The sequence below is a fragment of the Plectropomus leopardus genome, chromosome 6 (genome assembly GCF_026936395.1).
Source record: "Plectropomus leopardus strain MGB_pleo_1.0 chromosome 6, ASM2693639v1, whole genome shotgun sequence".
NCBI classification, from domain to species: Eukaryota; Metazoa; Chordata; class Actinopteri; order Perciformes; family Serranidae; genus Plectropomus; species Plectropomus leopardus.
In genome coordinates this window covers 23,220,998-23,247,860 of record NC_142181.1, presented here as the reverse complement: position 1 = coordinate 23,247,860, position 26,863 = coordinate 23,220,998, and the positions used below count along the sequence as shown (strand labels likewise).

Here is a 26,863-nt window from a genome sequence, read left to right as displayed (position 1 = left end):
TGGCTGTTGCTGCCAGACTTTGAACTGTCACTGGGAGGAGTGGGAGGGAAAGCATGGCCGAGACAGACAACAGGGGGAAGGCATAGTTAAGTTTCTGAGGCTGGAGATCACAGAGTGTTGGTCGCATGTTTATTAATCAAAAAGGGTCAAAAGTTTAAGATATCATTGTAATATTTGTGTGACTCAGATGATAATTGAATATTTGGGCAGGTAGGAATCGTACCATACTGTACAATGTACATTTCTCAACATGTGTTCACATTTACACTTAAAGTACCTATTTAATAATTCAAAGGGGCAAACGTATCATTTTAAAAAATAGAAATTTAGCAAATGCAGTCATTATTAAAAATGAACTTAACAAAGTGCCATTTTTATGCTATTTGTATTATACTGTGTTCCACTTGCACCGCAAAGTCGGTATTTCTGAATTTCCAGTCGAAAATTTTAACTGAATGGAACCTCACCAACCCTGACCTCAAAATCAACCATGGTTGCCCTGTGCATTAAAATTTTTAAAAGCTGCTAATGTTTATTAGCACGTCTATCTCATTTGTGTCTTGCTACAGTGTTTGTATGTGCAAAATACAGTGCTGTGGGTTGTTATCAAGTGGTAATGCCAACAGTGGCTAACCTGGCTTGAACTGATATGGCTAACAACATACTGGTTTTGCGACTTGTTGTACTGGAACACACTCAGCTCGGATGTGACATCATTACCAGCTACAATCTTTGACTTCAGAGGTAAAAGAAACACAGCATTACAGTGTACTGCACTACTGTATGTTCATTTATTGCATATTCATAAAGTACATTGTATAGCTGTACTTTCTATTATAAATAATATAACAGGAAATAAGTTTTCAACTTTTATTTTATTTTTTACTGGGACGGTGACACTAGACCCTTCTAGCAGATCTGGTCCCCCAGATGTTAGTTGCATAGGTACGGTCTGAATTTAAAAGTGTTAAGGTTAGCAGCTTATGGAGGTTTTTGTCAGTGTTCTTAAATTTTGAAATAGAAGAATCTCTATTAGTCTCACACATCCCTTTTGCATCCAGTGTTTAATGTAAGTATTTATTGAATGAGTAATTCATCTCCTTCATCTCTTGTGGAAAAGCAGTCCACTCCTAAATCCACTCCAGATTTTCCCAAGTCCACTCGTCCCACACCAGTAGTAGTCATTTGAAAGGCACCAGTGCTTGATGTACTGGTGGGTGCTTGCCCACACCAGTGAAGTTGTTGGGACATTCTCTCTGCCAGAAACCACACCGCTGGGACTATCACTGACTTCTTTTACATGTGTGCCCCTGTGTGCCATGGACACTCAGAGCTTGAAGGAATACTGCTCTAGTGAAAGTGGCAAGATTTTGTGAGGAAGCTGACAACGTGGTTTGAAAATCTGAAACTGAAGTGGCAGAAGTAAGTAAGCTTATGCTTGATGTGATTCATGAGGACGTTTAAAAAAAAAAGGAAAATATAATAATATGTATTTTTACTAACAAAAAAAAGTTTCCTAAAACTTAACTGTGAAGTTTTTTGATTGTGACAATACAGTTAGCTGTCACTTTACTGTTGGTAGGATACTGTATCCAAGCACATGTGCACCTGCTAAACCTGTGTGCCTGGACACAGGCTCTGTTATATAGAAACTCAATACACTTTAATCCTTAACTTTTTTGTACCACTTAAGGGAAGCCAGATGCAATTAGACTTAAAAGTACTTTTTTTTTTTTTTAGTTCTTGGATCATGTTAGGGCCACAGATTGCCTGAGCTGTTGAAGTCACTTATATATTTTTCTCATGTATCTTACCTTGTTTGCTACTAAAATCATTGTGACTGATAAAGTTTTTTTCTGCTGCATGTGCTGCTCCGTTTTCATTGTGCTTTAACAATAAAGATTTGCGGCAGGGCAGCATAACAAAGGCCTTTATTACACTCAGCCGGTAGCCATCACAGAGAGAAAGGGATGAGGCACTCCCCCGTCCTAGAGAAGGGTCCTTAGGGATTTTTTTGATTTGATTTGAGTGGTTGTGTGGAGCTGCCTTGGTGTGAAAGACAAAGAGATTTAAAGAGACAGAGAGCTGGGGTGACACTCACTGAAATGCACCCCACAAAAAACATAACTCTCCATCTTTGCTCCTGCCTGATGAACCTCACAGAGTGTTGTCAACATCTCATACAAGGGGAGTCTTTGTCAGGCAGAGTTGATGAAGCTTACATGTGAATTGATACAGGCTTATAGATCCAAACTCAATCACTTTTTTATGCAGTTGTTAATGGATTTTTTCCTCTAAGTTTCACCTGCTGTCACAATTAACACTTACTGGAAATAAACTATTACAGTAGCTTTTCCATCACACACCCACATGCAATGTAGAGGCTGTGTGTGTGGGTGTGTGTGTGCGCGCGAAGGAATGCATTAGCTGTAAAGTGACTCCCTTGTTATTATGTGACTTGGAGTATTGTGAACAGTGTATCGGCTTGCTGGTGTAGGGTTGTAGGAGCTGGAACATGACTCTTTGTGGGTGCTGTGATCGCTCATGAATAATTGAAGTTTTCTGGTGGAAAGGAAGGGAGGGTGAACAGTTTGGGATTGAATGAACCAAGTTATGTGTGTGAGACGTATGTGTGTAAGGATTAATGTGCAGGTACGAGACAGAAATATAAGAGTAAGCATGGAACAAGCTGTCATTTGGTGCCACTGTATGCCAGAGGTGTCAGATCCATTTACAAATTGAAATGGGAAACTGTCTATGTGTTGGAGTCCCTTAGTGCAAGCTGATGTTTTATCAACTCAGAACTCGCTCCAGCAGAAAATGAACAGTTCTCTCTCGTCAGTGACGACATTAAGCAGACAGTTTGAGTCTAAAACCTGAGAGTAAAAGTAAAAGATAGGAAGCAGAGGGAAAGATGAGGGGGTGTCTCTGCTTGAAATAGATCTGACAGTTTGACTCATGACCTTACCCACCCCTAAATTTCACAGTGAAGCAAGATGACCCCACCACACACACATGCTACCACACACACGAGCACAGAGCAGCACACATGAAAGCTAAAATAAGACTGAGCTCTTTAAGGTTTTAAAACATGCTGTATAATTGATATTGATAATTCTGACTGTGGAGATATTAATTCCATGTATAACTGACGAATGTTTACAAATGTACAATCAATCGCATCTTTTGGATTGAATTAGCCTATTATTTTAGGATGTACTAGAAAATAGTTTGATACAGATTTCTGTTCTGGAAGTATGACTCATATTAATACTAATGACTTATGATATTAAAACTAACACATACTAATGACTCATTTGCACATTTAAACATAAAATGTCAGAAAACTTGTAATACAAAACATAATTGTCTTGATGTAAGTTCCATGATCATATTTATTAGTTAAAATGTTAAAATGCTGATTTCACCCATACTCTGAGCCCGAAATCTTCAGTTAAGTAACACGTATACAAACCAAACTTTCTAGTTTTATTCCTTTCTATATTCTTAAGGTCTTTACTGAGGGATTTGTTTATGTATTATTCATAGCATGATTTGTAGAACATTTTATTCCCCAAAACATGGTGAGAATTGATTTATTTACTGGCCGTTAACAGTGTTTTTTTTAAAAATTATTATTTATTTATTTTTTAAGTGATGAAAAAATATCCAAAATTCCCTCTGTATAAACCTTTCACTCAATATGTAAGCAAAATGAAACACGAATTTTAAACCTGGCTTCATCTCATGTAGAGATTTCTGTTATTCAGTTTATTTTCTTAAGACTCATGATGTTAAAACTGCATCTGTTGACAGCACCAGATACCCTCAATGTCCCTCTGTAAGAACTCTGACCTCTCAGTGACTTTGCAGCCTCAAGGTTTGCTCTGTCTCCTTATCAGGTCAAAGGCTTGTTGAGACAGCACAGGCTGGACAATTTAGATGTTACAACTTCCTCTTCCTTCCTCTGGAGCCTTGTGAAAACACATTTTGTAGAGCTGAAGGATTAGTTGATGAATCAGCAAAAGTTTTTACAATCACTTGACTGTTCAAATAATTGCAAAATTATACAAACTTCTCTTATTCAAGCTTTTTTCAATTTCAGGACTTGCAGCATTCTTTTGTTCCATAAAGGCTAATTGTATTTTATTGTATATTTGCAGTTTGAACTGTCTGTTAAACAAAACAAGCAATGTGAAGCTGTTACTGTGGAATTTTTTTTGTTGCTATTTTCAGATATTTCATTGACCAAACAATAAATGGATTAATTGAAAGAATGTTGGAAAAATGTATCAATAATGTAAATAATTTGTTTAATAGGTCAGCTGCATATTTAGAGTTCTATATTCCATGTATAAAGCTGAAATTAATATGAGAGGTTTGAAGTATACTCAGAACAGTCTAAGGATGGACAAATAGATAATTAAGTTTGATTGAGTGTGAGTCAATGAGAAAGGCAATGTCTGACCACCCATAACTCCAACACATGAAACACGAACTTAATTCGATAGAAAGCATTTTCAACTTTCTGACAATGTATTTTAAAAATGACATACATCTTACACAAATTAATGACCCTGAATTAAAATGTTGTCTACCTCTAGTCCCCTGTACCCGTATACTTTTGTATGATGAGTTAGAGAGCGAGGGAGCACCGTTTGGGAAACTATTTGTCTAGCCTTCAGCAGACCAAGAATGTTTACTCTCCGTTCGGATAACTGCTTAACAAGCTATTACAAGCTACTCATTGACTCTGCAGAAAGGCAACATGGTTTACAGGCTAAATACAACTAAGATCCTCATCCATAGCCTACATACAGCTACAGCCTACCTACAGCTGACTTGTAGTAAAGAGAAACATAAATAGAGCAACATAACTGTGTTGCCTGTGTTTATGGAAAGTCATAACCACAGAGACAGTTGCGGATAAAAAAAAATCCTATCTTAGTTAATAATCACTTAGCCTTTATGGCAGCTGGTCACATAAGAATAGAACAGCCATTGTATATCTCATTATTCATGTTTAAATAGAGTGCTCTTTGGCATGTGTCAATATGGGGTGACAGATGCTGCTGTGTCTGCATGTCATGAGAGGGCCTTTGTCACATAAATAGGTGAAAACTATATATAACGGGTGATTTGTGCCATGAATGTTACACAGGCCATTAAAACAGAATTACACACTTTTAGAAATAAAGCTGGTAACTAGCTCATCCCTCTAGGAGAACCCCTTTTAGTTCCCAGTTGAACCTTTTATAAACATTCCATGTGGAACCCTTTCACAGGGCTCTACCTGGAACTTAACATAAACAATACATATACCTAGAACCATCTGAGGGAGAAATTTGTCCACTATACTTCATTGTTTAAATGTCTTTGGCATCTCCTATGGTCGTATCTTGCTTGAAATGTGCGACAATGCTGCCACGATCTTCGATGGTACTGCTCTGTTTTGTTAATTGCTGTAAGCTTTCAGAAAATATGCACAAATATGTACAAAGTGACCACAGAGTACTGACAGAAGACTCCATCCATGTTGGTATATGTATGTGATGTTGAAAATCAACGCGCACTAAGGGTGTTAACAAGAACTCACCCGGTGAGGTTCTAACAAGAAGCCTTTTATTTAAAAAAAAAGTTTTTGTCACGAAAGAGTTTAATTTTTGGCTGTATTGCCCAGCCCTACGTCCATGTCATTAATTTTATTCCATTTTTTTTTTTTTTTTTACCAATTTAAAGGTTGTATACTGCCAATGGTTATTCAGCTAGATATGAGCTGAAATCTGCTGTAGTATCACTGCATGGATTCCCACTACTGTATAAAACATAAAAGATTGCTATCCTATCAGATAATATGTGTGTTTTACAAGCAGGTTTAGACAGACAGAAAAAGAAAGTGGAAGTACTAAAATGCTTCATCCACGTCTCAGATTGTATTACTTCTGTTTGATTTTAATATCTACAACAAAACATCTAACTTGGGGGCATCCTCGACCTACTTCCTGCCAGGCCCTGAGACAGAATGGCTCATCAGGCAGTCTGACAGTGAAACATTTATTTTTTAAGTTGCTCCCAGTGGCCCAAGAGACTAAAAAGAGCAGGCTGTATTCCCCTGAGGTTTGGGCCCTCCTATACATAAGAGGGCTTCTTGTGTTACTCACAGTCAGAAGAGCAGCAGAGTCATTTAACTAACTCACTTTACAAGCACTGACACACACTTGGTTTGTCGGTTTGTAATAGTTAGGCATGCAACACTTGTAACAGTATTTATAGCACTTTAAAAAAAGGATAATTAACATGTTAAGTAATGAACTTGGGTGGATGTTGTCACCTTGTGACAGAGCCAAGCCAGCTGCTTCCCCCTGTTTCCGCTTTGCCAAGCTGAGCTAACGAGCTGTTGGCTGTGTGGCATATTTATTGGACAAACGCGAGAGATGAAACAATCTTCTCATCTAACTCTGGGCAAGAAAGATAAGCACATTTCCCAAAATGCTGACTTATTCCTTTAACCCTTTAAACCTAGGACAACATCAGTTTTCTTGTGCTGCAGTCAGACACCTTTTACTAGCATTAGAGAAGATTGTTTTTTCTTTCAAAAGCATGGGAAAAAACATAATGAGCACGTTAGCAAGAACCATCCTGCAAATGTCTTTTAAAAAGTGACAAGGAAATGATCTAAAAATAAGCTGGGGAGAATTATTAGACGTTAGCAAAAAATGTGGGAAAAAAATTCCAGAAAACTACATTTATAATTGTCTTAATTATATTTCTAAAATTATGTTACAGGGAAAAAATAAGAATTTAAAATTTTTTGAGCTCTTTCTTGTGGTCTTTTTTTGTTTTTAATTAATTTATGCAATTTTTTTTAAAAAATGTGATTATTTTATAGTAATTTTCATGTAACTTTTTCTTTATTTCTTGCTCATTTTTGGGCCATTTCTATTTAAGTTGCTTGTGGCCTTCTTCCCATGTTTTTGTGAGAAATCAGACCATTTTGCTTAGGTTTCGGAGGGTTACTTTGCTGGGACAATCATACTTGGCTGTTACAAGCCCTGTGTACATATATGTAATAATTTCCTTTGATTCATTTCAATTATTTCCATTTATAACTTGTTATGTTTGGGAACTTAAAAAAAAATATCAACCATCAATGTTATATGTTCACACGTCTGACATGTTAATGTAGAATTCATCGGCATTATAGACACAGTATGATCTCTGATTAATTTGCTGTTACATTGTTAAGCTAACTAACTTGTACATTCTGGTAACCTCTTCTAGCCATGTGACTTTAGCGTTTATGTGGATTTATATAATCTAGCCATATCACGACCTGACATGCCATTAAAGCTGCTCAAACAGTGTATCCAGTCATCTACCTCTGCTCAGCTCCTGTCTGTAATTTGGACTCTGTTATGAAAACAAACAGTCATCTAGAAACATCATTCTGTAATTAAGCAGTAAACCACAAGGGGCTGCGCTCTACAGTGAGTTAGCAGCTAAGAGGTGTTGCAAGCACAAGGTGAGGCAAAGTTTAATAAAGAAAAGTCTCAGGTGACTTTTTGTGCATTTAAAATGAAGACAACACTAAAGGTTTAAATCGTGCACACTGCTTTTTTCTAGATATGCAGAAATCAGGATTTTAGGTCAAAGCTGTGTTCTTGACCAAAGCACCAGAGAGCACAGATTATAGTGGGAGCAGAAATATCTGCTCCTTATGTTTTTTATGTTTTTTTGCTGTTGTTTTTTCTTTTAGCCCTTTCACAATTGTGTTTCTCCATGTCTTGTTGTAAAAGTGAATGTTTTGGCCTCAGTGTTTTGTTGTAGTGTTTGCAGGGTGTCTTGGTTTCTTTTCTTACGCCTCTGCACCAGTGATAGCTGAAGCCAGAGGCATGATGTTTTAAGATGTCTGTCTGTCTGTCCCATTCTGGGAAATGCAATATAATAATAATAATAATAATAATAATAATAATAATAATAATAATAATAATAATAATAATAATAATATATTGGATTTATATAGCGCCTTTCTTTAACTCAAGGACGCTTTATAGCTCAAGAACACAGTAAGGGAAATTCTTCAAACTGGGCACACACATCCACTTGGACTTAAAAATGAACTGATTTGATTTCGTTGGTCACAGGTCAAAGGCCAGTGTCACTGTGACCTTATCTGTCTCATTGTCATCAACAGGACATCTCAAAAACAACCTTAGGGAATGTTTTTTCAAATTTGACACAAATATCCACTTGGACTTAAGGATGAACTGATACGATTTAGGTGGTCATAGGTCAAGGTCACCATGACCTTGAGTCTGTCTCATTCTCATGAATGTGACATCTCAAGAACGCCTGAGATGTTTTCTTTGAATTTGGTGCAAATGTCTAATTGGACTCAACAATGAACTGATTCAAAATTGGCGGTCAAAGGTCAAGGTCACTGTGACCTTGTGTCAATGTAATTCTCACAAATGCAATTATCTCAAAAACATTTTAACGGAATTCCTGCAAAGTGTGTCTTTTGGCCACTGGTATTGGACTGGTACTAAAATACATTACAGTTACCAATGTTGGCTTTCCACAAACTGACTCAAAATGACGTTGTGAAGTACGTAACTTGAAGTCTCACATTATTATATATATTTATTTATTTTTTATTTTTTTCATTCAATGAGGAAGTTCACTGAGATGGAAATCTTTTTTTTCCAAGGGAGACATGGCCAGGACAGCACACCGGTTACAGTTTAAACAGAACCCTCACAAAAAAAAAAACAGATAGAAAATACAATAATCAAACACACGAGGAAGTAAAAATACAGCTCAAATAAAGTAGTGGCATTTGTCATTTAGGTGGAATTTTACCATGATTTTAATTTTTTGGCTTTTATTTTCAGACTTTTAAGAGGTAGTATGGTCTGCAGGTCCTTCCACGACCAGTAGTAGTGACAGAAGGCTTTTCTTCCTCATGTAAACATAATGAGTGGGAATTAGTCCATATCGTCTGTAATAGAGAGTCATTAAAGTGAGGTGGTGACAGAGTCAAAGGAAAGTACTTTTAAGTCAAAGATAGTTGACCCCTGAGTTCTACATGATCTACCAGACAGTCACCTCTTCCGGGGTCAGCCGGCACCAGACACCAATAACTGTCCCAGAGGCTCCGGGCCTTTTCAGATCTAAGCTTCTGAGTGTGTGTGTGTGTGGTTGCATGTGTGTGGTTGTGTGTGTGTGTGTGTGTGTGTGTGTGTGTGTGAGAGAGAGTGAAAGAGGGTGTGTTTGTACTGGGAAGCAGTAAATCACAAAGAGACGGATGAGCAACAGGTGGGGAAACACGAAACAGTGAATGTGGCAGGAGAGGTAGAAATGAAAAGTGATCAGGGGAAAGTGGTGGAAAATTGGGAATCCGGGAATAATGGTGAGAAGAAACAGAAGGAAGATGAATGAGAGCACATGGAGAGAGATTCAAAGGGGGCAAAAAAGATGGACAAAAAGAACCGGATGGGAAATGGTAGGATGATAGTTTAGTAAAAAGCACCCAAGACATTTTTCATGGCAGTGATGTAAGAAAGCAAGGAGTTTCATTGGCCTTAAATAATGTCCTTTGTTTTATTAAGTGACAATGTTGATTTTGCTGAAGATGACAATATAATTCTTGAGGAGATCCGAGCCATGAACTACACAGAGAGAAGTGGAAGAGGTGGTGATGCTTCCACTACCACAATAAGAAGGCATATCAAAATTAAAGAAAAACACGGACTAAGAAAAATGGCACAAAATACTGATTCAAAGGTTTGTCTTCTATTGCAAACCAACAAGATGCAAATGACCACAGATGTATTTCTGCCTCAGTATCAAGGATGTCACAGTTGGAGGAAAAATGGGACTAATCACCCAGGGCCCCAATGGAAAGGTTTTATTTGCAATTATTAATTCGAAGTAATTTGTGCCATAAATAAATTAAAATTGGCTGAATAAATTGGTTGAAAGACTGAACTTTGTATCAAAAAACTAGTAGTAGCCCTCTGAGGACCCTCTTACCATTTAAAGGCACAAAATGGTCCGTCCCTGCACTACAATTTGTCTTTCTCCGAAAAAGGAAATCTGGGTTCCAAAAAAGAAATAAACGAAAGAAAGGAAATAAAAAAGAAAGAAAGCAAAATGACTTTGTAAAAAGAAAAAAAAAATTCAAAAGGGAAGAGAAACATGGATTAAAAAAAGGGAGGGCGAGTGGCCTACAGAGGCTGCCTATGCAAAGGGCAAAGAATTTGGTGTTACACCCCTGCTTAGTATAATCTCACAAACTGTGGGGTCCCAATAATAAGTTTTACTGCAGTAGAGGGGAATAATTTTTGTCATTCCCTCAATTTTTTAATAATGCAAATCTGAAAATGTGTCTTCCAAGTTGCATAATTAGTCCTCTGCTCATTATTATTATGATTATTCTGATTATTATGATTATTCTGATTATTATTATTATTATTGTTGTTGTTGTTGTTGTTGTTGTTGTTATTATTATTATTTTAAGTCTTGACATCACATTTTCTTTGGCTCCTGATGTTATTAAAGTTACTACATGCAAGGATTGTCAGGTATAGTTTTTCATCAGTAGCACATTTAACATGCAGGTTTTTTTTTTTTTTTTTTTAAAAAGCTGTAAGAGAAATCATAATTTCTGAAAATGAAATAAAATTACTATTTGGATTTACTCAAATCTTGCAAAATGTTCGGACAACACAGTTAAATTCTCTTCTACTTCACAGGTCATCCAGTTGTCTACCCTCCTATCTCTCTCCTCCTCTCACTATGAGCTCCTGGGTGGTGAACAGGAAAGGAGAGCCACAGTACCGCCGGCACTTCCTGACAGACAACAGCACCTTTCATGGTAAATATCACACACACAAAAACAGAATAATATAAAGGACAGAATACAATGTACAGTACTGATAGCTGTATGTCATGGGAATGAACAGTAGAGGGAGACTCGTCTCCACTCTTGGGCATCAGACATTTACCCTTTTATATTGCAGACAGCACAGCCAAGATTCTGTTTGTGGCATCAGTAAAAACCTAATCAGTGTTTACTGACACACAAAACCTGCTGCGAGCTACTGATTCACTGTCAACTATAAAGACCTGCCTATAAAGCTTCATTTATACAGGATATTATTTTTCAAAGCGTGACATACAAATCATTTATGTACTAATAGGCTGTAACACCTGACTTGTAGTGCTATATGGCTCTATTCTGTGTGATTCATAAATATTAATACTCACACAGTGGAGTCAGATATATCAAAGACAAAAAGAGAAGCTCTTCTTTTCCTTTTGTTTTGGTGACGTTTATTTCCTTCAGCTTGTATGAGGGATGTTTTATTCTGCTCAATATCTTAGATCAACATGAATACCCTGACACATATATGCATATCTGTTAATGCCACTATGTTAGATATGATTTAATAAAACAGAACATATATTGTATTGTCCTTTAAGCTGAGTTTAACCCAGACATCAATTTGATTTTGATTTATGAGTTTCGGGGCTTCACGCTGACAGATCCGCCAGACAAATCCATAACAAATCTCTGATCTCTGCCTGCCTCTGACTGTCTCACCTACAGCAGACAGACCACTTAAAGCCTCACCTTGACTTAATACAGTCACATCATACCCCTGCAGACTGTGTGCTATAGCGTACAAGTGTGTGCTTTCTGCTTGTCAGCGAACTGTAGTATAAAACAGGCTTGACTGCTTCAGTACTTTGCTGTGGATGATTGATTGATTGATTGATTGATTGATTGATGCTGAGAGTACACACAAGTGTCTATTTTCCCTTTGGTTATGATAAGAAATATGGATATCACATTTATGGGACTTAAACATATTATCTCACTTTGCAAATATGTTTCTCCAAGCCAAATTTGACCATTTTCCCCCCAGAATTTGTAGGTAATTAATGTTGTTAAAATGAAAATGAGTGGCCTACTGAGTATGAAATGCAAACACAATTTCATAAATTCTCATACAAAGTGAGCTTGCACCACCCTTGCAATCAATTTCTTACATGATAACATATTCTGATACTAATCTAGTCGCCTACAGTTATTGTGTTCAAGCTGCAGTAATTTTTTTTACAGAGATAAAGGGAGGAGAAACAGAACAAAACATCTAGGTTTTAACAGTCTTCACTGAACTTCAGATCCTGTTGATCTCTGTCAGTATCCCTCCCCTCACGACCCAGACGGTTTGCCCTTTCCTGTCAGTCTGAACCATTTTGAAAACATATGCCTCTTTCTTCTCGTCTCTCCTGGTTTATTTTCCACACGACTTTGCTTCGCTCTGCCTCTTTCCCTTCCTCCCCAGTTGCTTCCAGTCTTTTTGTGAATGACACAGTGGCTGATGGTTTTCGTTTGGCCGTGGTACATAAATCAGTTTGAGGATGGTGTTTGAGGGAGGGGGCTGTCTGTGATCAGGCAGGTGTGGAGGAAAAGAGGTTTACAACTTAAATCAGAGTCACTGAGTCAAATCACTGTACTTGCTAATGCACAGCATGCATGCAAAAAACATGCACACACATACATACTGTATGTACATGCAGCATTGAACTTAGTATGACACTGTTGGTCAGACATGTGTTTTTGTTCCTCCAGACAGCACAAATCGATTTGGTGACCTCTGGCTCTCTGTGTTTGAACACGTTTGTGTGCATGTGTGTGTTGCTGAGTATGTGTGTGTTTGGTCACTCTATAATTGTCTTCTAAATTAAATGGCTTTAATGTGGACCAATGAGCAAGACTAATCTGGGAGCTCCAGATTGACCAAATGTTCATTAGGGAATTGACTCAACTGGGATACACACACACACACACACACACACACACACACAGTTTAAAAGCTAATAATGAATGTTTACACACAACTTGCGCGCGGAGCCCTGGTATGCGCGCGCTCCTGGAGCATCCCTCATATATCATGAAGCCTGTTCCTTGCTCCATCTCCGAGGAGGCATTCTCACCTTAAACGAGACACACACACACACACACACACACACACACAGCGTAAAATGGGTCATGTCGCTGGCATCTTTGCGCAATAGTGACTGTGTGTCTCCTCAGGATATAAAGCGAGGAATAGGTGCCCGAACACAAACAGATGCGCCACGAGCGTGTTTGGTGGGTAATTCAAACTGTCGCCAAACACCAGACTGTCTGGCAAAGCTGATGAAATATCCAAAAATATGTCCAACTCTGGCGGTTAAGCCACTGTTCCGTGCGCTATCATTCACTCTCGCTCACTCCAAGCCAGTCTTAAATTCGTGCTTACTGACATCCACTCGGGTGTCGGTCCAACGAGCGTGTGAGAAATCGGCTTATTTTTTTTGCCTCTGTGTGTTGCGCCTTGTGAGAGGAGAGGATGTGCGCGCAGCAGCAGCGGCTGTGGAGGTTTGATGGTTTTGTGAAGCAACTCCGCAGACCGTGCCGGGGAGGCAGGGGCTGAGGTGCAGTTTGTTTCTGGGCTCGTTTTTTTTTTTTTTTTAAATTCTGGACACAAAAGTGACACTTCATCATCATGGCGCGTTTCGTGTGAACGTCCAATCACCATGGAGAAATTGACTAGTCAGACATGTTTTGATGTTTTTTACGAACCGCTACAATTAGGAAATTAAAATGATGTCCAAAACGAATGGAGGGACCTTGTGAGAACTCCAGCTCTAAATGGCAGAACTTGAAGTTTGCAGAAATCTCAGTCTGGAGAAGGGTAAGGGATCATTTGTCAAGCTTTTTTTTGTCATTTGGTTGTTTGATATTTCAGTCTTACATGGTGTAAAATAGTCTGTTTAGTGCACGCATTCCTTTGGATGCCTATATGTTGCATTGCAAGCGAAGCCCATGCGTAATTTCTCCATTGCGCTTGTTGTTGTGGAGAAATTTCAACACCCACGCTGCTGTTGACAGGATTGTCAAGTTGCACGTGATTAATTGTATTATATTTAATTTTTCTCAGCATTTTAGGTGCAAAACGTCAGGTTTAACTACACTCAGTCGTTATTTTTGTGTAGTTTATAAACTGGTGTAGGAATTTGTTAGTTTAGCTAAATGAGAGCTCTTGATGAAGAGCAGCAGTGGGGCAGTAAAACGGTCCCCAGTGCTGAAAATGGCCCTTTGCTTTTGTCACTAGGGGGCAGAAAAGCATCTTAATTTGTCAATTTGACAAGACTTCCCTCAGTCCATATAGCAACGTGTGGATCTGCAACATCCTTTACAATGCTGCATCCTCCACACACAAATCCAGGAGAAGTTTATGGGTTCTGTCACTGCAGCGCCTCACTGAGAAGCTGTCTGAGAAACTGACTGAGGTTGTAGCATTACCACATGCTAAAGGTGGATTGTTTTGGCATCAGCAGAGACAGGAGCCCTGTGAAACCCAGGCAGGCTTGAGCGCCACATACTGTGACAGAGCTTTGGGTTGAGCTTTAATGGCAAATCTGAAGTCCCAGCAGTCCCTGGGCTATTAGAGTGACCCTTTTGCTCTCTCCAGTACGCTGTCAAAAAATATGGTGCATCTCTGGCACTTAGAAAGCAGGATGTGTCAAGCTGTCATTCCTCACCCTTGCAGCGTGTTTTTCGTTATCTGTGTGAGTGTTGGGGTGTGAAAGTGAGGCCCCTGTTTTCTTCAATGGCCAAGAGGACTGCCTCTTCATTCATTGTGTCAACACTTGTGCTAAGAAGAGTTGCACGGCACCACAAGCCCTCGCTGAGAGAGAGAAGAGAAGGAAAAATGATGGAGGTTTGGAGGCGCATGCATGGCTGCTAATCTCCTCCACATGGAGGAAATGGCTTTTCCATGTAAAATGTGTTTTTCCTCATGTGTATCTTCTGTGTTGATGATGATGAATCTCAGCATGTACCCCCCCTTTTGTCTCTGCCTCTTCCTTTCTGTGGCTCCAGGGCACAGAAACAGCTAACAGACGCCAGGGGAGAAACACATTCTCATCTTTAAAGCTTTTGCCCTCTTTTTTTTTTTTTTTTTTTAAAACGGATTCTAATTGCATTCTTAGAGACATTTCTGTTGGTGTCAATAAAGTATTTCGGAGAGAAGAAGAGATTGAAAAAGAGTATTGAAAACTGTGAAATACCAAAAGCTGGCACGTCTGATCAAGTAAGTCTTGATTTAAATCAACATCTCATGTCAAAGTCAGGCAAATTTCTCAAAGTCAGTGGTGAATATAATTTCAAACTCAGATAAAACAAGAACATTTCCACCAATTACTCTCCTCTACTCTCCGCTGTTCTCCTCTACTCTCCTAACTTTTGGTACCAACTGAAATGTATCCATAGCAGAGAGTATTGAAAACTGTCAAGTTATGCTGTTTTTTAATGTTTGATCCCAACTGAAATAAAAATCTCCCCAAGGAAGAAAGAAAGGACTTTACAGCCTGTAATAGAGCAAACAGACCAATTATTCAACACCACCATGTCTAAAAAGAGAGCAAGGACAAAAAGACACACACCGCCAATAAGTGAGCAGTTCTCATTGGGTAATTGATTAAAGAGGATTCTTAATCTATTGGAAAGTTAATCCACAAGTGGGTGTTGCCATTGTGCATGCAACACCCCATGCATCACAATCTCATTGGAAACAAAGAAACACATATCTCTTAAAGCCTTTGGGAGCCCAAATCACCAAAAACTTTCTTAATATGTAATTTGGGGTCTCAGATACATAATAAAAAGCATATAAAATTATCAGACATTAGCCTCAATCCAATTTTGAAATTTTGTCATTTTAGTTTTTTCCCAGTTTCCTGAAGCTGGGTTGATTTGGTCATGGTTATCTCTTATCCATATCATGTGATATGGGTAACACCAATCAAATTTCTAAAGTCAGGTGTCAGTTTATACTAATTTAACATGCCAAATTGAAATCCCTCTACGCTCCTTTTAATGGGGTGCATTCAGAAACACACTGAGTGCCGTATTACGCTGGGCACTCTTTTAGGGTAAAGAAACAGCAAAGTGCAGAACGGAGTGAATGTGTAATGAACTTAACTGTTCGTTAAGTCATGGAGAAATAGAAAGCTCTGTGGCTTGGAACAACAGTTCTCTCATTTTAGTGTAGAGCCTCAGATTGGATTTATGAATGCACCCAGAGTCAGAGGGCAGGAACAGATAGGACTGTACCACAGAGATTCTGCTTTGCTCCGTGGCTGTCGTGGAGATGAGAGACAGTTGACAAAGTGGTATCTAAGGAGGTGTCAATCAAAATGTGATCTGCCACTCCCACACAGTCTTGAGAAATGCTATTATCTTCAAAATTAGCTGTTTTAAATAAGGTTTTCAAATAGTTTGGGACATTTATTTTCACTCAGACTTTTGCAGATACTTAATGAAACACAACTTTGATATAATATGCACATTCTTACCAATTCAAGTCACATTTCCAGTGGCTTTAAAGATGCAAATAGTATAAAATACATACAAAAATAACATAGAAGACGTACAGGTACTGCATCCATCAAATGTAACAAATCAAAGAAAACATGACAAATTTGAGTCTTCATTTAAGCCGCTTAACTGTGTTAAGAGTATGAACCCATCAGTGAGCCTCTCTGCGAAGAAGTGTGTTGACAATTTCACCACCTCTAGGAGAGGATGATATTTCTCCTATTCCCCAAAAATTTAATGACAATGTAGAACCATCCTAGCTGGCACCTAAAGCCATCATGACGTCAGAAAGACATTGGACTCTTACGCCAGGGAGATGTTATATTTGGTTGGAATAAAACCGGTTGACTATATTTTTTCATGTCTAATGATATTTGATTTTTACATTGTGTGGACATTAACATGATTACATTTTGCAGAGTTTGGTTATGTTCTCATACCTCTCAACTAAATGTCTTTATTCTATATCAAGATAATGTTGGCATGAGACCTTTGGAAGACACTGGATTTAAAACAACCAAAAAATAAATCAAAGTCACCTGTCAATAGTATTCTGTTTCATATTGATGTTGGCATTTCATGTTTTCCTAACATTGAATTTTGGTCACCAGACATCACAACCTAAAGTCAATTAAATATCAATGTCTAAGGACATTGGTGGCCAGCTGAGATGGTTAGCCTTTGCATAATGCTGGGCAATTGCATAGTTCTGTTTTGTGTGCATATTGCAGTTTTGTGTTCAGATATACCAGCCTTTTAAACTATTTTAGTTAGTTGTCCAACATAGACCAAATCACAGAGCATTTCAGCTGTAGACCTGTGTGCTGCTGCAGTTAATGAAGGATTATGGTATATTTTCCAGCATTACATGGATATGTAAAGCACTTGGCGTCTGACGAGTTAGAGCATATCTCTGGCCATACCTTTGTAGGCAATTTGCAAAAGGAATCATTTTGATGCTGAAAATCGGTCTGTGTTGAAATTTAGAAACAATATCTAGTCCTACCTCTCCTCTCTCTCCTCCTTTCTACCTGCTATATCCAGTTTAGCAATAGTGTCACATTTTTTTATTTCTAATTAACTTCCTTCTCATCTCTGATATCCAGGGAGCCACTGACATCCATCTTTGTCTCTTCTACGTGATCCCGAAGCACCATAATTTGCATTTACATAGGATTTCACTGATAACAAGTTACTGTATTGGATGCATGTTGAATTAGCCGCTGGCACATCACATGTTCTTGTATGAAGCATATAGGACCTGAGTGTGAAACATCAGCTTTTGAAACCTACTGAGAGGCTGTCATCTGTATAAACCTGCAGCTCTATATACCTGTGTCTGGGCAAGAAATAGAGAGCAAATTATCCATAACCACTGGCTTTTATTTCATTTGTCACCATTGCCTCAGCAGTTAGAAGCTCTGTCCACTTAGTTACCTAGCCGACACTTTTCTCCTGTGTCCCGAAATGAAGTACCAGGAGAGCAGCTACAGTGCAGTTTCTCTCCAACATTTGAAGGAGTTGAGATCAGACTGTTTGCATGGCAGTCTGACTCTGCTACTAAAGATACTGTATCTCAATCTACTCACAGTCAACCAGCCTGGCTTAGGGAGGAAGAAGTAAGACGCTTGAACATTACAGGAACATCCATACATAACCCTTATATACACACATGCACATACACACACACACTCTCTCTCCTTTGATGTCAGTGCTGAACTCCTCCACTTGGGGAGCCCCCTGTAGCATCTTTGGTGAATGCATTATCAAGCTAGAGTTTTTTTTTTTTTTTTTTTTTTTTTCATTCCGGTGCCGCTCTACACACTCCTCCTTGTGTTACCTAACCTTTTATGTTGCTAATAAGAGGGTAAACCCAAATATTTTTTATGCCTTCCATGCAGGTTTTGTGTAATTAGATGGCTTTAAAAGGTATTTACATGTGAGGTGTTACCCCCCTGGGTGTGAATCATCCAGACCCACTAGCATTTGTAGAAAGTGAGGAAACACTGCTAATGAAAAGCTGCTCTTTTCATCATCAGGAATCAACTGTTTTTACTGCAAGTCATTAGCTGTTTATCAGTCTCGCTGCAGCATATGAGCAAGAAGGCAGGAATTAGAAGGAAAACCCAAAACATGAGAGACAGAAACGAGAGAAACAAAAAAACCCTGAAACCCAAATTTTGAGGCTGTCCTCATTTGTGCTGGTTAAGAGTGTTACCATGCAAACGTGTTAAATGGCACAGCCAAGGTTGGTGGGCATATCATTGTTTTTGCAGGTATTTGGTTGAACACCAAAGTGTTGGTGGCAATCGATGAAAAATGAAGAGATCAAAGTTAGTCTGTACCAAAAATGACACAGCAATACACATTTGTTGAGATCTTTTAAAAAACAACTATAAAGCATACATTGTCTCGGCAACATGAATGTCTGTGGCTGACAAACCAACAGACAGATCAATACCCCTTTTCCACTAAAAATGTGTGTTTGTGTGTGTATGTTTTTTAAACGTGAGAAAACCAGCTTAAAATAGGAAATGGACTGCTTTGCTGTTACCAGTAAAGGTATTTTCTGTTAGAAGTGTTGTGGAATTTTGATAATCAGCTTCATCCTGTTTGCGACTGGATCCCCCATGAGCACCGTTGTCCCTGTGCCAAATTTAGAGCCATACTGATTATTTCACATGACATGAGATTTTTGTGTTTGTGTTTTGTTTGTTTTCTTATTGCAGTTTTGAAGTGGAGGGGGTCTTGTTAGAGTGTGGCAATTTCACACTTTTCCATGCAGTAATCAGAGTTTAACCACATATTTTCAGAATTACAGTTGTTGGGTTGTTTGCGTTCTTTTTTTGGATGCACAATCTCTCTACTTTTTATTATTAAAGAAAAAATTAGGCAATTTATGACATAGCGGCTTAGTGTCTAGCTCCACTTCTGTCTGGGTGCATGTCTGCATGTTATCTCTGCATTCATGCAGGTTTCCCCTGTGTTTCCTTTCAGTGACACACCAGGTGGATTAGAGACTCCAGCTGTCCCACTGGTATGAATGTGCGGGTCTGTCTATCTGTGTTATCCCTGACTGACAACTGATTCAGCCTGGCTCCTCCACCTTTAATGCATGCTGGCAAAGGCTCCAGGCCTCTATGACCCTGAACAGAAACAAGCAGGCAGAAAAAAATGAGAAAATGTCCCTTCATTATTTTTCTGTTATCTATGATTGTTATGCTTGAATGAATATGACCACCTAGTAGTCAGTAGTGAAGCAGGTGACAGACTTATTATTTTGCCAAGGCTCAAGCTCAGTGCTGTCACAAATGTGTTACCGGCTTTTATCGCTCCATGGTGCAGCCTGATTTCCCCTCACATTTATCCCACAGTCATCAAGCTGAAGTTGTGCGCCTGACTAATTTAATTTCATAAGCTTATGAATGTCCTGAGAGGAACAGGGAAAAAGGGTGCAGACCAGATGATGTAACCCCAAAGGACTATTTACAAAAAAGATATTATGAAATCACATGAGGTGTCATTTGGGGTTTTTCATGTAATTTACACCGGTACAGTGATATTAGAAATTATGCATCCTGCTTCACTAATCTGAAAACTAGATTTTTTTTCCAGTCTGGTAGATTTTTCCTACATATTATTAATTTCTCATAGATTTCAAATAAAATTAACTACGGAGTATGACAAGGTTCAGTGTGTAAGATTATGGGGGGTGGAGTGGCATATAATTGAGTATAATATGTTTTCTTTAGTGTATAATCATCTGAAAATATAAAATGTTTTTTTCCTTGCCTTTGAATTAGCTGTTTATATCTACATAGGGAGCGGGTCTTTGTCTACGGACATCGACATGTTGCACTGCCATGTCTCTACTGTAGCCCAAAATGGACAAACCAAACACTGGCTCTAGCTAGAGTCATTCACAATTTTGTGTTGTTGAGGCTATTTATTTTCTTCTTCTTATTTTTTCTTTATTCAGTGTTTTTGCAGGTTTAAAACACTGGATTAGTTTGTTTTGCAGAGTAAGAGACCTTTGCGAATAATTTGACTCCTGGTAAAAATCTCCTGATTGTGATCGGAAAACAGGTGAGCTGAAATTAAGTTATCAGAGATGAAAAATAAGCACACATTCACAGGTGCTGGGCTAGCGGCCCATCTCTGACATGCCAAACAGCGTCACAAATCAGATTGATTTGTAATGTGAAACTGCTTTATTCAATGGTTTTACCAGTTTGAATCACTTGGTGCCTTTGTTTTTGGAGAGGAAGATACCTCAGAGGATAATTTGGCACCTGGTAAAAACCTCCTGAACAATAAACACTGAAGAGATTCTAACCAGTGGAATTGTCAGCTGGTTGCAATCTGCAATCCTCTCCACCAGATGCCACTAAATCCCCCTAAATCTTACACACTGCTCCTTTAAATACAAGACAATTACCTACAATGCAGAGACAGTGGGCAGACTGTAATAACGTTTATTTCTGAGAGGTTGCACAGTGAACTTCCACAGATATGTAGCTCCATGTATTGCCCTGAATCCATCGGTTGATTCTGCATCCCTCTCACCTGTAATGTATTCAGTTCTTCCATGTTGCACCCAGCTGTGCTTGGTTGCCAGAATTGCTAAATTTGCTGCTAATGCCCATCTGTGCTTGTGCCGGGAGATTTGGTTGGATTCTCTTTTGTGCCCGGTTTCAGGAAAATAGACCTCCATTGGTTTTGCCCATCAAATTTAGATCATAATCTCTGTTTTTATGGTATTGTATTGCTCCTAAAGTATGGGGTTTCCCGGATTTGGTGATCCAGGGCATGAAAATGTCAGTGCTCTTTTATTTCACACAGGCTTTCCCCTCCTGAGGGGGAAGCCCTCCATCTATGATGTGTACTGAGTGCAAGATGGACAGATGTGCTGTCTGTGTTTCCTGTAAGGCACACACACACACACACACACACACACACACACACACAATCCCACATGTCAACCCATTAAATCCTACTTTTAGCCGTGCATTATCATAAATGTTACGTCATCCTTCTTATCCTCACATCCCAGTGGTTGACCCCGTAAACCCATCTGATATGAGATACACATCTGCTGCACTCTCCTCCTGGACTCTTCCTAATCGCTCCCTAAACTACACACATGCTGAATCTGTGCCTCAGTGTAGCATGTTGGCAGCCACACTGACACAGCAGCACATCACCTGACTGACCTGTAAACATCAAAGAGAGGCGGATTGGCGGCGCAGGAAGTGGGCGTGATGACCGGGAGAAAGGTGGAAAGTGTTTTCAGAGAGAAAGCTGTCAGTTTAAGGTGCCGCCACAGATCACAGGACAGAGGAGCATGAACGGCAGGAGTTTGGTTTGTCTGCTTGTTGTGTGGAGGCTTTCTGTCTGAAGGGAGCCTGGAGCGACGGTCAAGTCTGATGTGAGCAAAAGTGTTTCTTTTGTCAGAGTTTGCTTTTTTGCTACAGGTGGAGTGTGTTGCTAGGACTGAGCAAGAGGACTCTGACTTGCTTCTTATTTTTTGCAGAGAAAATGGAGGAAATGTGTTTTGGTCCCACTGCATTATCTGCTCATAAAGTACGATCTGCCTTTATTTATGCACCTGCTGAGAAATCGGCTGTGTTAACTGTGGCGACTCTCCTGGCGCGTAACGTCTACCATATTGGTGGCACTGTGGCTGTACCACAGAAATGCAGGCTCACACAAATTGGTAAGTGCGTGTGTGTGTGTGTGTGTGTCTATAACTCAGTGTGCCTTACAGAAGCATTAAAGATAGCAAACATAAATAAAAATTTTTTCTACATTGTTTCTCACCCTCAACACCTTCATCGATTGTGTCTTGTGTAAAAACATCTCATCCTTATGTTTTTCTTACTGTACAAGTTGTAAATGTGTGTGTGTGTGTGTGGACAAACATATTGCATATTGAACATATCGCCTGCTGGTGCTATTTATAGCAACAGGAAAAGAGCAGGAGCTCATGTTTATGTATCAGAATATCCCCAGGATGATCAAACTGCTTTCTGCAACCATAACTTTGAACCTGTACAGCTGATCGTAATGAGATTATGCTCATTACATGCAAGAGAAGATTTGTCTTGTTTCCGTGTTGATTTCTGTCTTACCATCCATCATAGCAATAATGATGTGCAAATGTCATTCATTTTCATCCCGTGGACAGTCAGTCAACCAAAAACTGAATCATCTCTTAATTAAACTTTAGCACACAAAACAAACCTTCAGGTCATGAGAGCTAACGGAGCAGTGAGTGAAGAATTACGATGCCTTGCCTCCATTCAGGCAGTTTTATTTTGGTTTGATTGCGGCGTTTGTTGTGTTTGATCAACAGTCAGACTGGCTTGGATGGATCGGGTGGTGGTGCCTTATGTGACATGAATAGTGCATGAAGGATCAGGCAGATGCTGCTGAATATGAATTTATGTAGTTATGAATAATTTATGATAAATCTTTGGACCATGGTTCATTGGAGTCATCACGCTATGACCAAATCTTAATAGAGATCTCATGCAGAACTGTTCAAGAATTGAAATGTTATCTGTAACTGATGATAAACTCTTAGAAAAGAGGGTTTAGGGATGGCTGACAGGGATCTCTCAACATGTTAAGATAAAAAATGACAGTTAAGATTGAAAAGGATGAATGAAAAGTGCAACGGATGCTGCTGTTTGCTGTCCTGGCCTGACCTTCATTGTATGGTTCTAAGTGAGGACAGGCTTTGTTCATCAGGTTATCACAGAGAAGTCTCTATCACCTTCTCCATTAAAATATGTTTGAATTGCCTGGGCCTCTGTGGCAAGACAAAGCTTTGATCTGCTCTCTCTGCTCTGTGCCGACAGAGATGATGAGTTTTAGCACATGCACACACGCACACTCATGAAGACAAACACAAAGCAGCGAATACGCATGCACAGACTTGCTTCAAAGAAATGAAAGCCAAAAAGCAGAGGCTGGAAAAAGATGCTTTATGTATTTTTTTTATTATACTCCCAAGCTGAAAATTATTTTTTACACTTGGGTGAAGTTGTCTTTTTGAATCAGATACTGTAGCCACAGATAGCAAAGCATAAAGATCGACAACCTGATGCCAGGTGGGGTTTAGAAGGTCCAACAAGATAGATGCTGTAGACAAGGTAATGAGCAGTTTAACAAGGAATGCCCCAAAAATTAGCAAGGAATTAGTCAAAAATTCACAAGAAAATTACATGAAAATAAGCAAATAAGCTTTAGGTCATTTTCTTCTCACCTGTTACAATTTATTTCGCATTTGTGGAACGTTTCTTTCCAAGTTGCTTATTGCCTTTTTTCAATGTTTTCAAATTAAATCATCAGCATTTTGTCAGGTTTCAGAGGTTTAAATGGTTGTGAAAGGTGTCGGCTGCACAAGAAAACTGATGTCACTCCAGGTGTTAAAGGGTTAAACTAAACTGTAAATTTAGGTCTTCATGCTCAGCCGGTTTAAGTGAGTAAGTTAATGCTTTTAATGCTTGAGGGAAAATGGGACAAGAGATAGAAGTGAAGATGTGAAGGGCACTGATCCTTTGATTCAGCCATCACTGCTCTTTTGAGAGCCACTACATCAGTTCTCATCTTTGATTACGAGCCAGCTCCCCTCTCCTGGACAGATATTAATCCTGCTACCTCTTCTCCTCGGGTCTCTTACCCTGCAATCTTCAGCCTAACCAGGTTTGAGGTTTGACTCTTTATGGTCCTTATCATTGTTGATGGAGAGTGAAGTGACTGGAGAGTGCCTGCAGAAATGTCAAGGAGTAACAGAGATAGATAGACAACTGGAGGAAATGAGAAATAAAAAAAAAAACACGGAAGATGAATAAACAATTGGGAGTTCTTTGGTTCTACACAAAGAAACAGAAAATGAATTGACTTAAATGTGCGTGTCAGACTTTTATTTCTGGAGAGCTGGCTCATGATGGCTGTTGAGCTGGAAGAATAAAAAAAAGCAGACTTCTGTATTCCCTTTTAGCTTTTTCTTGTGAAATATATCTGGCTTCCTCTCAGAGAAACCTCTTATATATTTATACACCAAGGGAATTGTGGGAGAGTACTCATGTAGTCTGTGGTGATGGCAAACAGTGTTCAGTCACTTTGGGCCTGATTTATGATATCGAAACACTGGAGAGGTGTTGCTGTAAGCTTGTCTAGTCTGAGTCATGGATTTTGTCGCCTGAAACGGTGCGAGATTAAAGATCCCCAGGAGAACATGCCCGTTGACAGGAGCACAGATTGCAGATGTGATAAATACTGCAGTAAACCCACATTTGACAGTGACCCCCATTGAATGCTACCGTTAATGAAGCTGTGAATTCCAGAAGTGGCCGTGCGACATAAATAATGCAAAATGGCCTACTTTATTGTTTCTGATTAATTCCTTTTCCCGAGTCTCTCTGACTCTTCAGTGTCCCATTGTTTTCAGCAGCTTTCAATAGTTTTCACAACACTATGTGGCACTTACTCCTACATTATGAGCAGATTTGAGTTTGTATAGATTCCTAAAATGTGATTAATAAAATGATTTATATTCTAAAGAGCAAAATTTAACTTAAATCTCAACGTAGAATAAGATATTTAGAAATGATAAGCATCTGGGGGTAATGGCCCAGATTTTGGAAGATCTGGTGTAGCTGATAAATATCTGCACCAAAACTTCTTCTTCTGTGCATCATTTTGGCACATCTCTGCATTTGAGTGTGTTTTACGTGAATAGAAATTTTTGCTGCTCACAATCAGTCTCAGTCTTTTGACTCTGAAAATTAAATCAGCTTCTTACTTGGAGATGGCTAAATTCTGATAGGTTTCACCCAAACCAAAACCTCTTAGGATAAATAAAGAGCAAACTAATAATCAGCAGGAGCTCTTTTGCTGTGCTAATATGCTTCTCTTAGTTTTGAGAACACAGAGTTGAGACTTGTTCAAGTTTTCTTTTGGATCTTACTGTGATCTCAGGAGCTGATTATTTCAGATTACTGCAGTAAGAGAGGAAAGGGCAAAGGCAAGGTGAAGGCTGTTTCTCAGAAGCTGTATTTAGAAGGAGTATGAGAAAATGGTCAAAATCTTATTTAGATGCTATTTTTAGTTCAATTATGTCTAGGTAAAATAGGCTGGCTAAAGAGGAGATCTTATTTTGAATTTTCCTTACCTCTGGGAAGCTAAATTGTCATACGATAGGATTCCAAGATTGTATTTTGGCCAATGCCTCTTTTGCTCTTCATACTGTCTGTTTACTTGCTACTTAAATGCGATTGTCAATGCTTCTTGGACTACAAAATCTTGTCCTGTTGCCTGCAGACTCTGCACTCATATGCAGATACCTGTTTATAGCACTGATCCTTTATCAGACTCATGCAGGTGGATATTACAATTGAAAGCTCCACCGTGAACAGACTTCAAGTATATTTGAGTGCACTCATTGTGTGCTTGTTACGATCCCTGATCAGGCACAGGGGATGAGGGGAGTAACAATGAAATTAAACCAAGAAAAAAAAAAAGCGAACCAAGTATAAGCAAAATAAGGGGATTTATTAACATAAGTAAAATGTTAGAACAAAAACTTAAGACAACTGAAAACTAATTTCCAGCAATAAAATGGGAAAGCTAATTAAAAGCATTAGCTCAGTTTCACCATCTAATCACTACAACACAAGCTGTTGAGCCATCAGGTAAGTACATTTTAAAGCAACACACACTCAGCCTCTCTGCTGATGTCTGGCCAGCTGACACTGTCTTCTCCAGTCCTTTTAACCTGCATGCTCCTGATAAGCAAATGAAACACGGGTGTGTTTAACTACTCTCTGCACAATGAGAAGCACCTGGAGAGGCACACAGGTGAAAACAGAACAGGGACACAAAGCACAATCCTACAGCATGTACAAATGCTGAAAATGCCTCTAATTTGAATGCAAGACTTTAACAGTGTGGTATTAATTATTTTACTTTTGACAGTTGATAGTTTTACCATTTTTTACAAAAAAGTTTGAGTACTTCTTCCACTGCAGATACCACCATTCCCACCTACAGAAAGTACAAAAAGTGGTGATGTTTGCCAGGGGTCCCTAGATTGCAGCTACTTGTGGTCAGAAACACTGACCAATGAATTGCTGAAAACTGCAAGAAATAACAGTTACCTGGATCATCTTACAGACTTTTGGTTTACCTGAGTGAAGTGTGTTAGAGGATTCTGTAGGAATTAAGGCACACGTTTACTGTTTTATTTACATGGCTGCTTGTCTCTCTCCCAGCATACTCGGCAGATTATGTGACCTGAATTTATGATTCATTTGTCATGCATCCTGGGAGATAACACACAGGACTCAGGGCCATGTGTTTATGCTTGTGTGTGATTTTGTATAATGCTGTCCCTGGAGAGAGCATCTATGACTCAAA

General features: G+C 39.0%; 1 protein-coding gene across 4 annotated transcripts in view; it reads left to right on the top strand.

Annotated features, from left to right (window-relative positions):
* The first annotated feature begins 1,275 nt into the window (after positions 1-1,275).
* The window catches only part of plch1 (phospholipase C, eta 1), an 80,045-nt gene continuing 54,457 nt past the window's right edge, over positions 1,276-26,863 (top strand). The window contains exons 1-2 of one of the 4 annotated variants that reach the window (XM_088079014.1): positions 1,276-1,422; positions 10,758-10,879. In XM_088079014.1, the coding sequence (XP_087935140.1) occupies positions 10,801-10,879 (79 nt within the window). In that variant the 5' untranslated portion in view covers positions 1,276-1,422; positions 10,758-10,800. Of the gene's footprint in view, positions 1,423-10,757; positions 10,880-13,164; positions 13,752-21,671; positions 22,155-26,863 lie in introns of those variants that run through there. The other 3 variants (XM_088079012.1, XM_088079015.1, XM_088079013.1) reach the window with 3 other exon arrangements.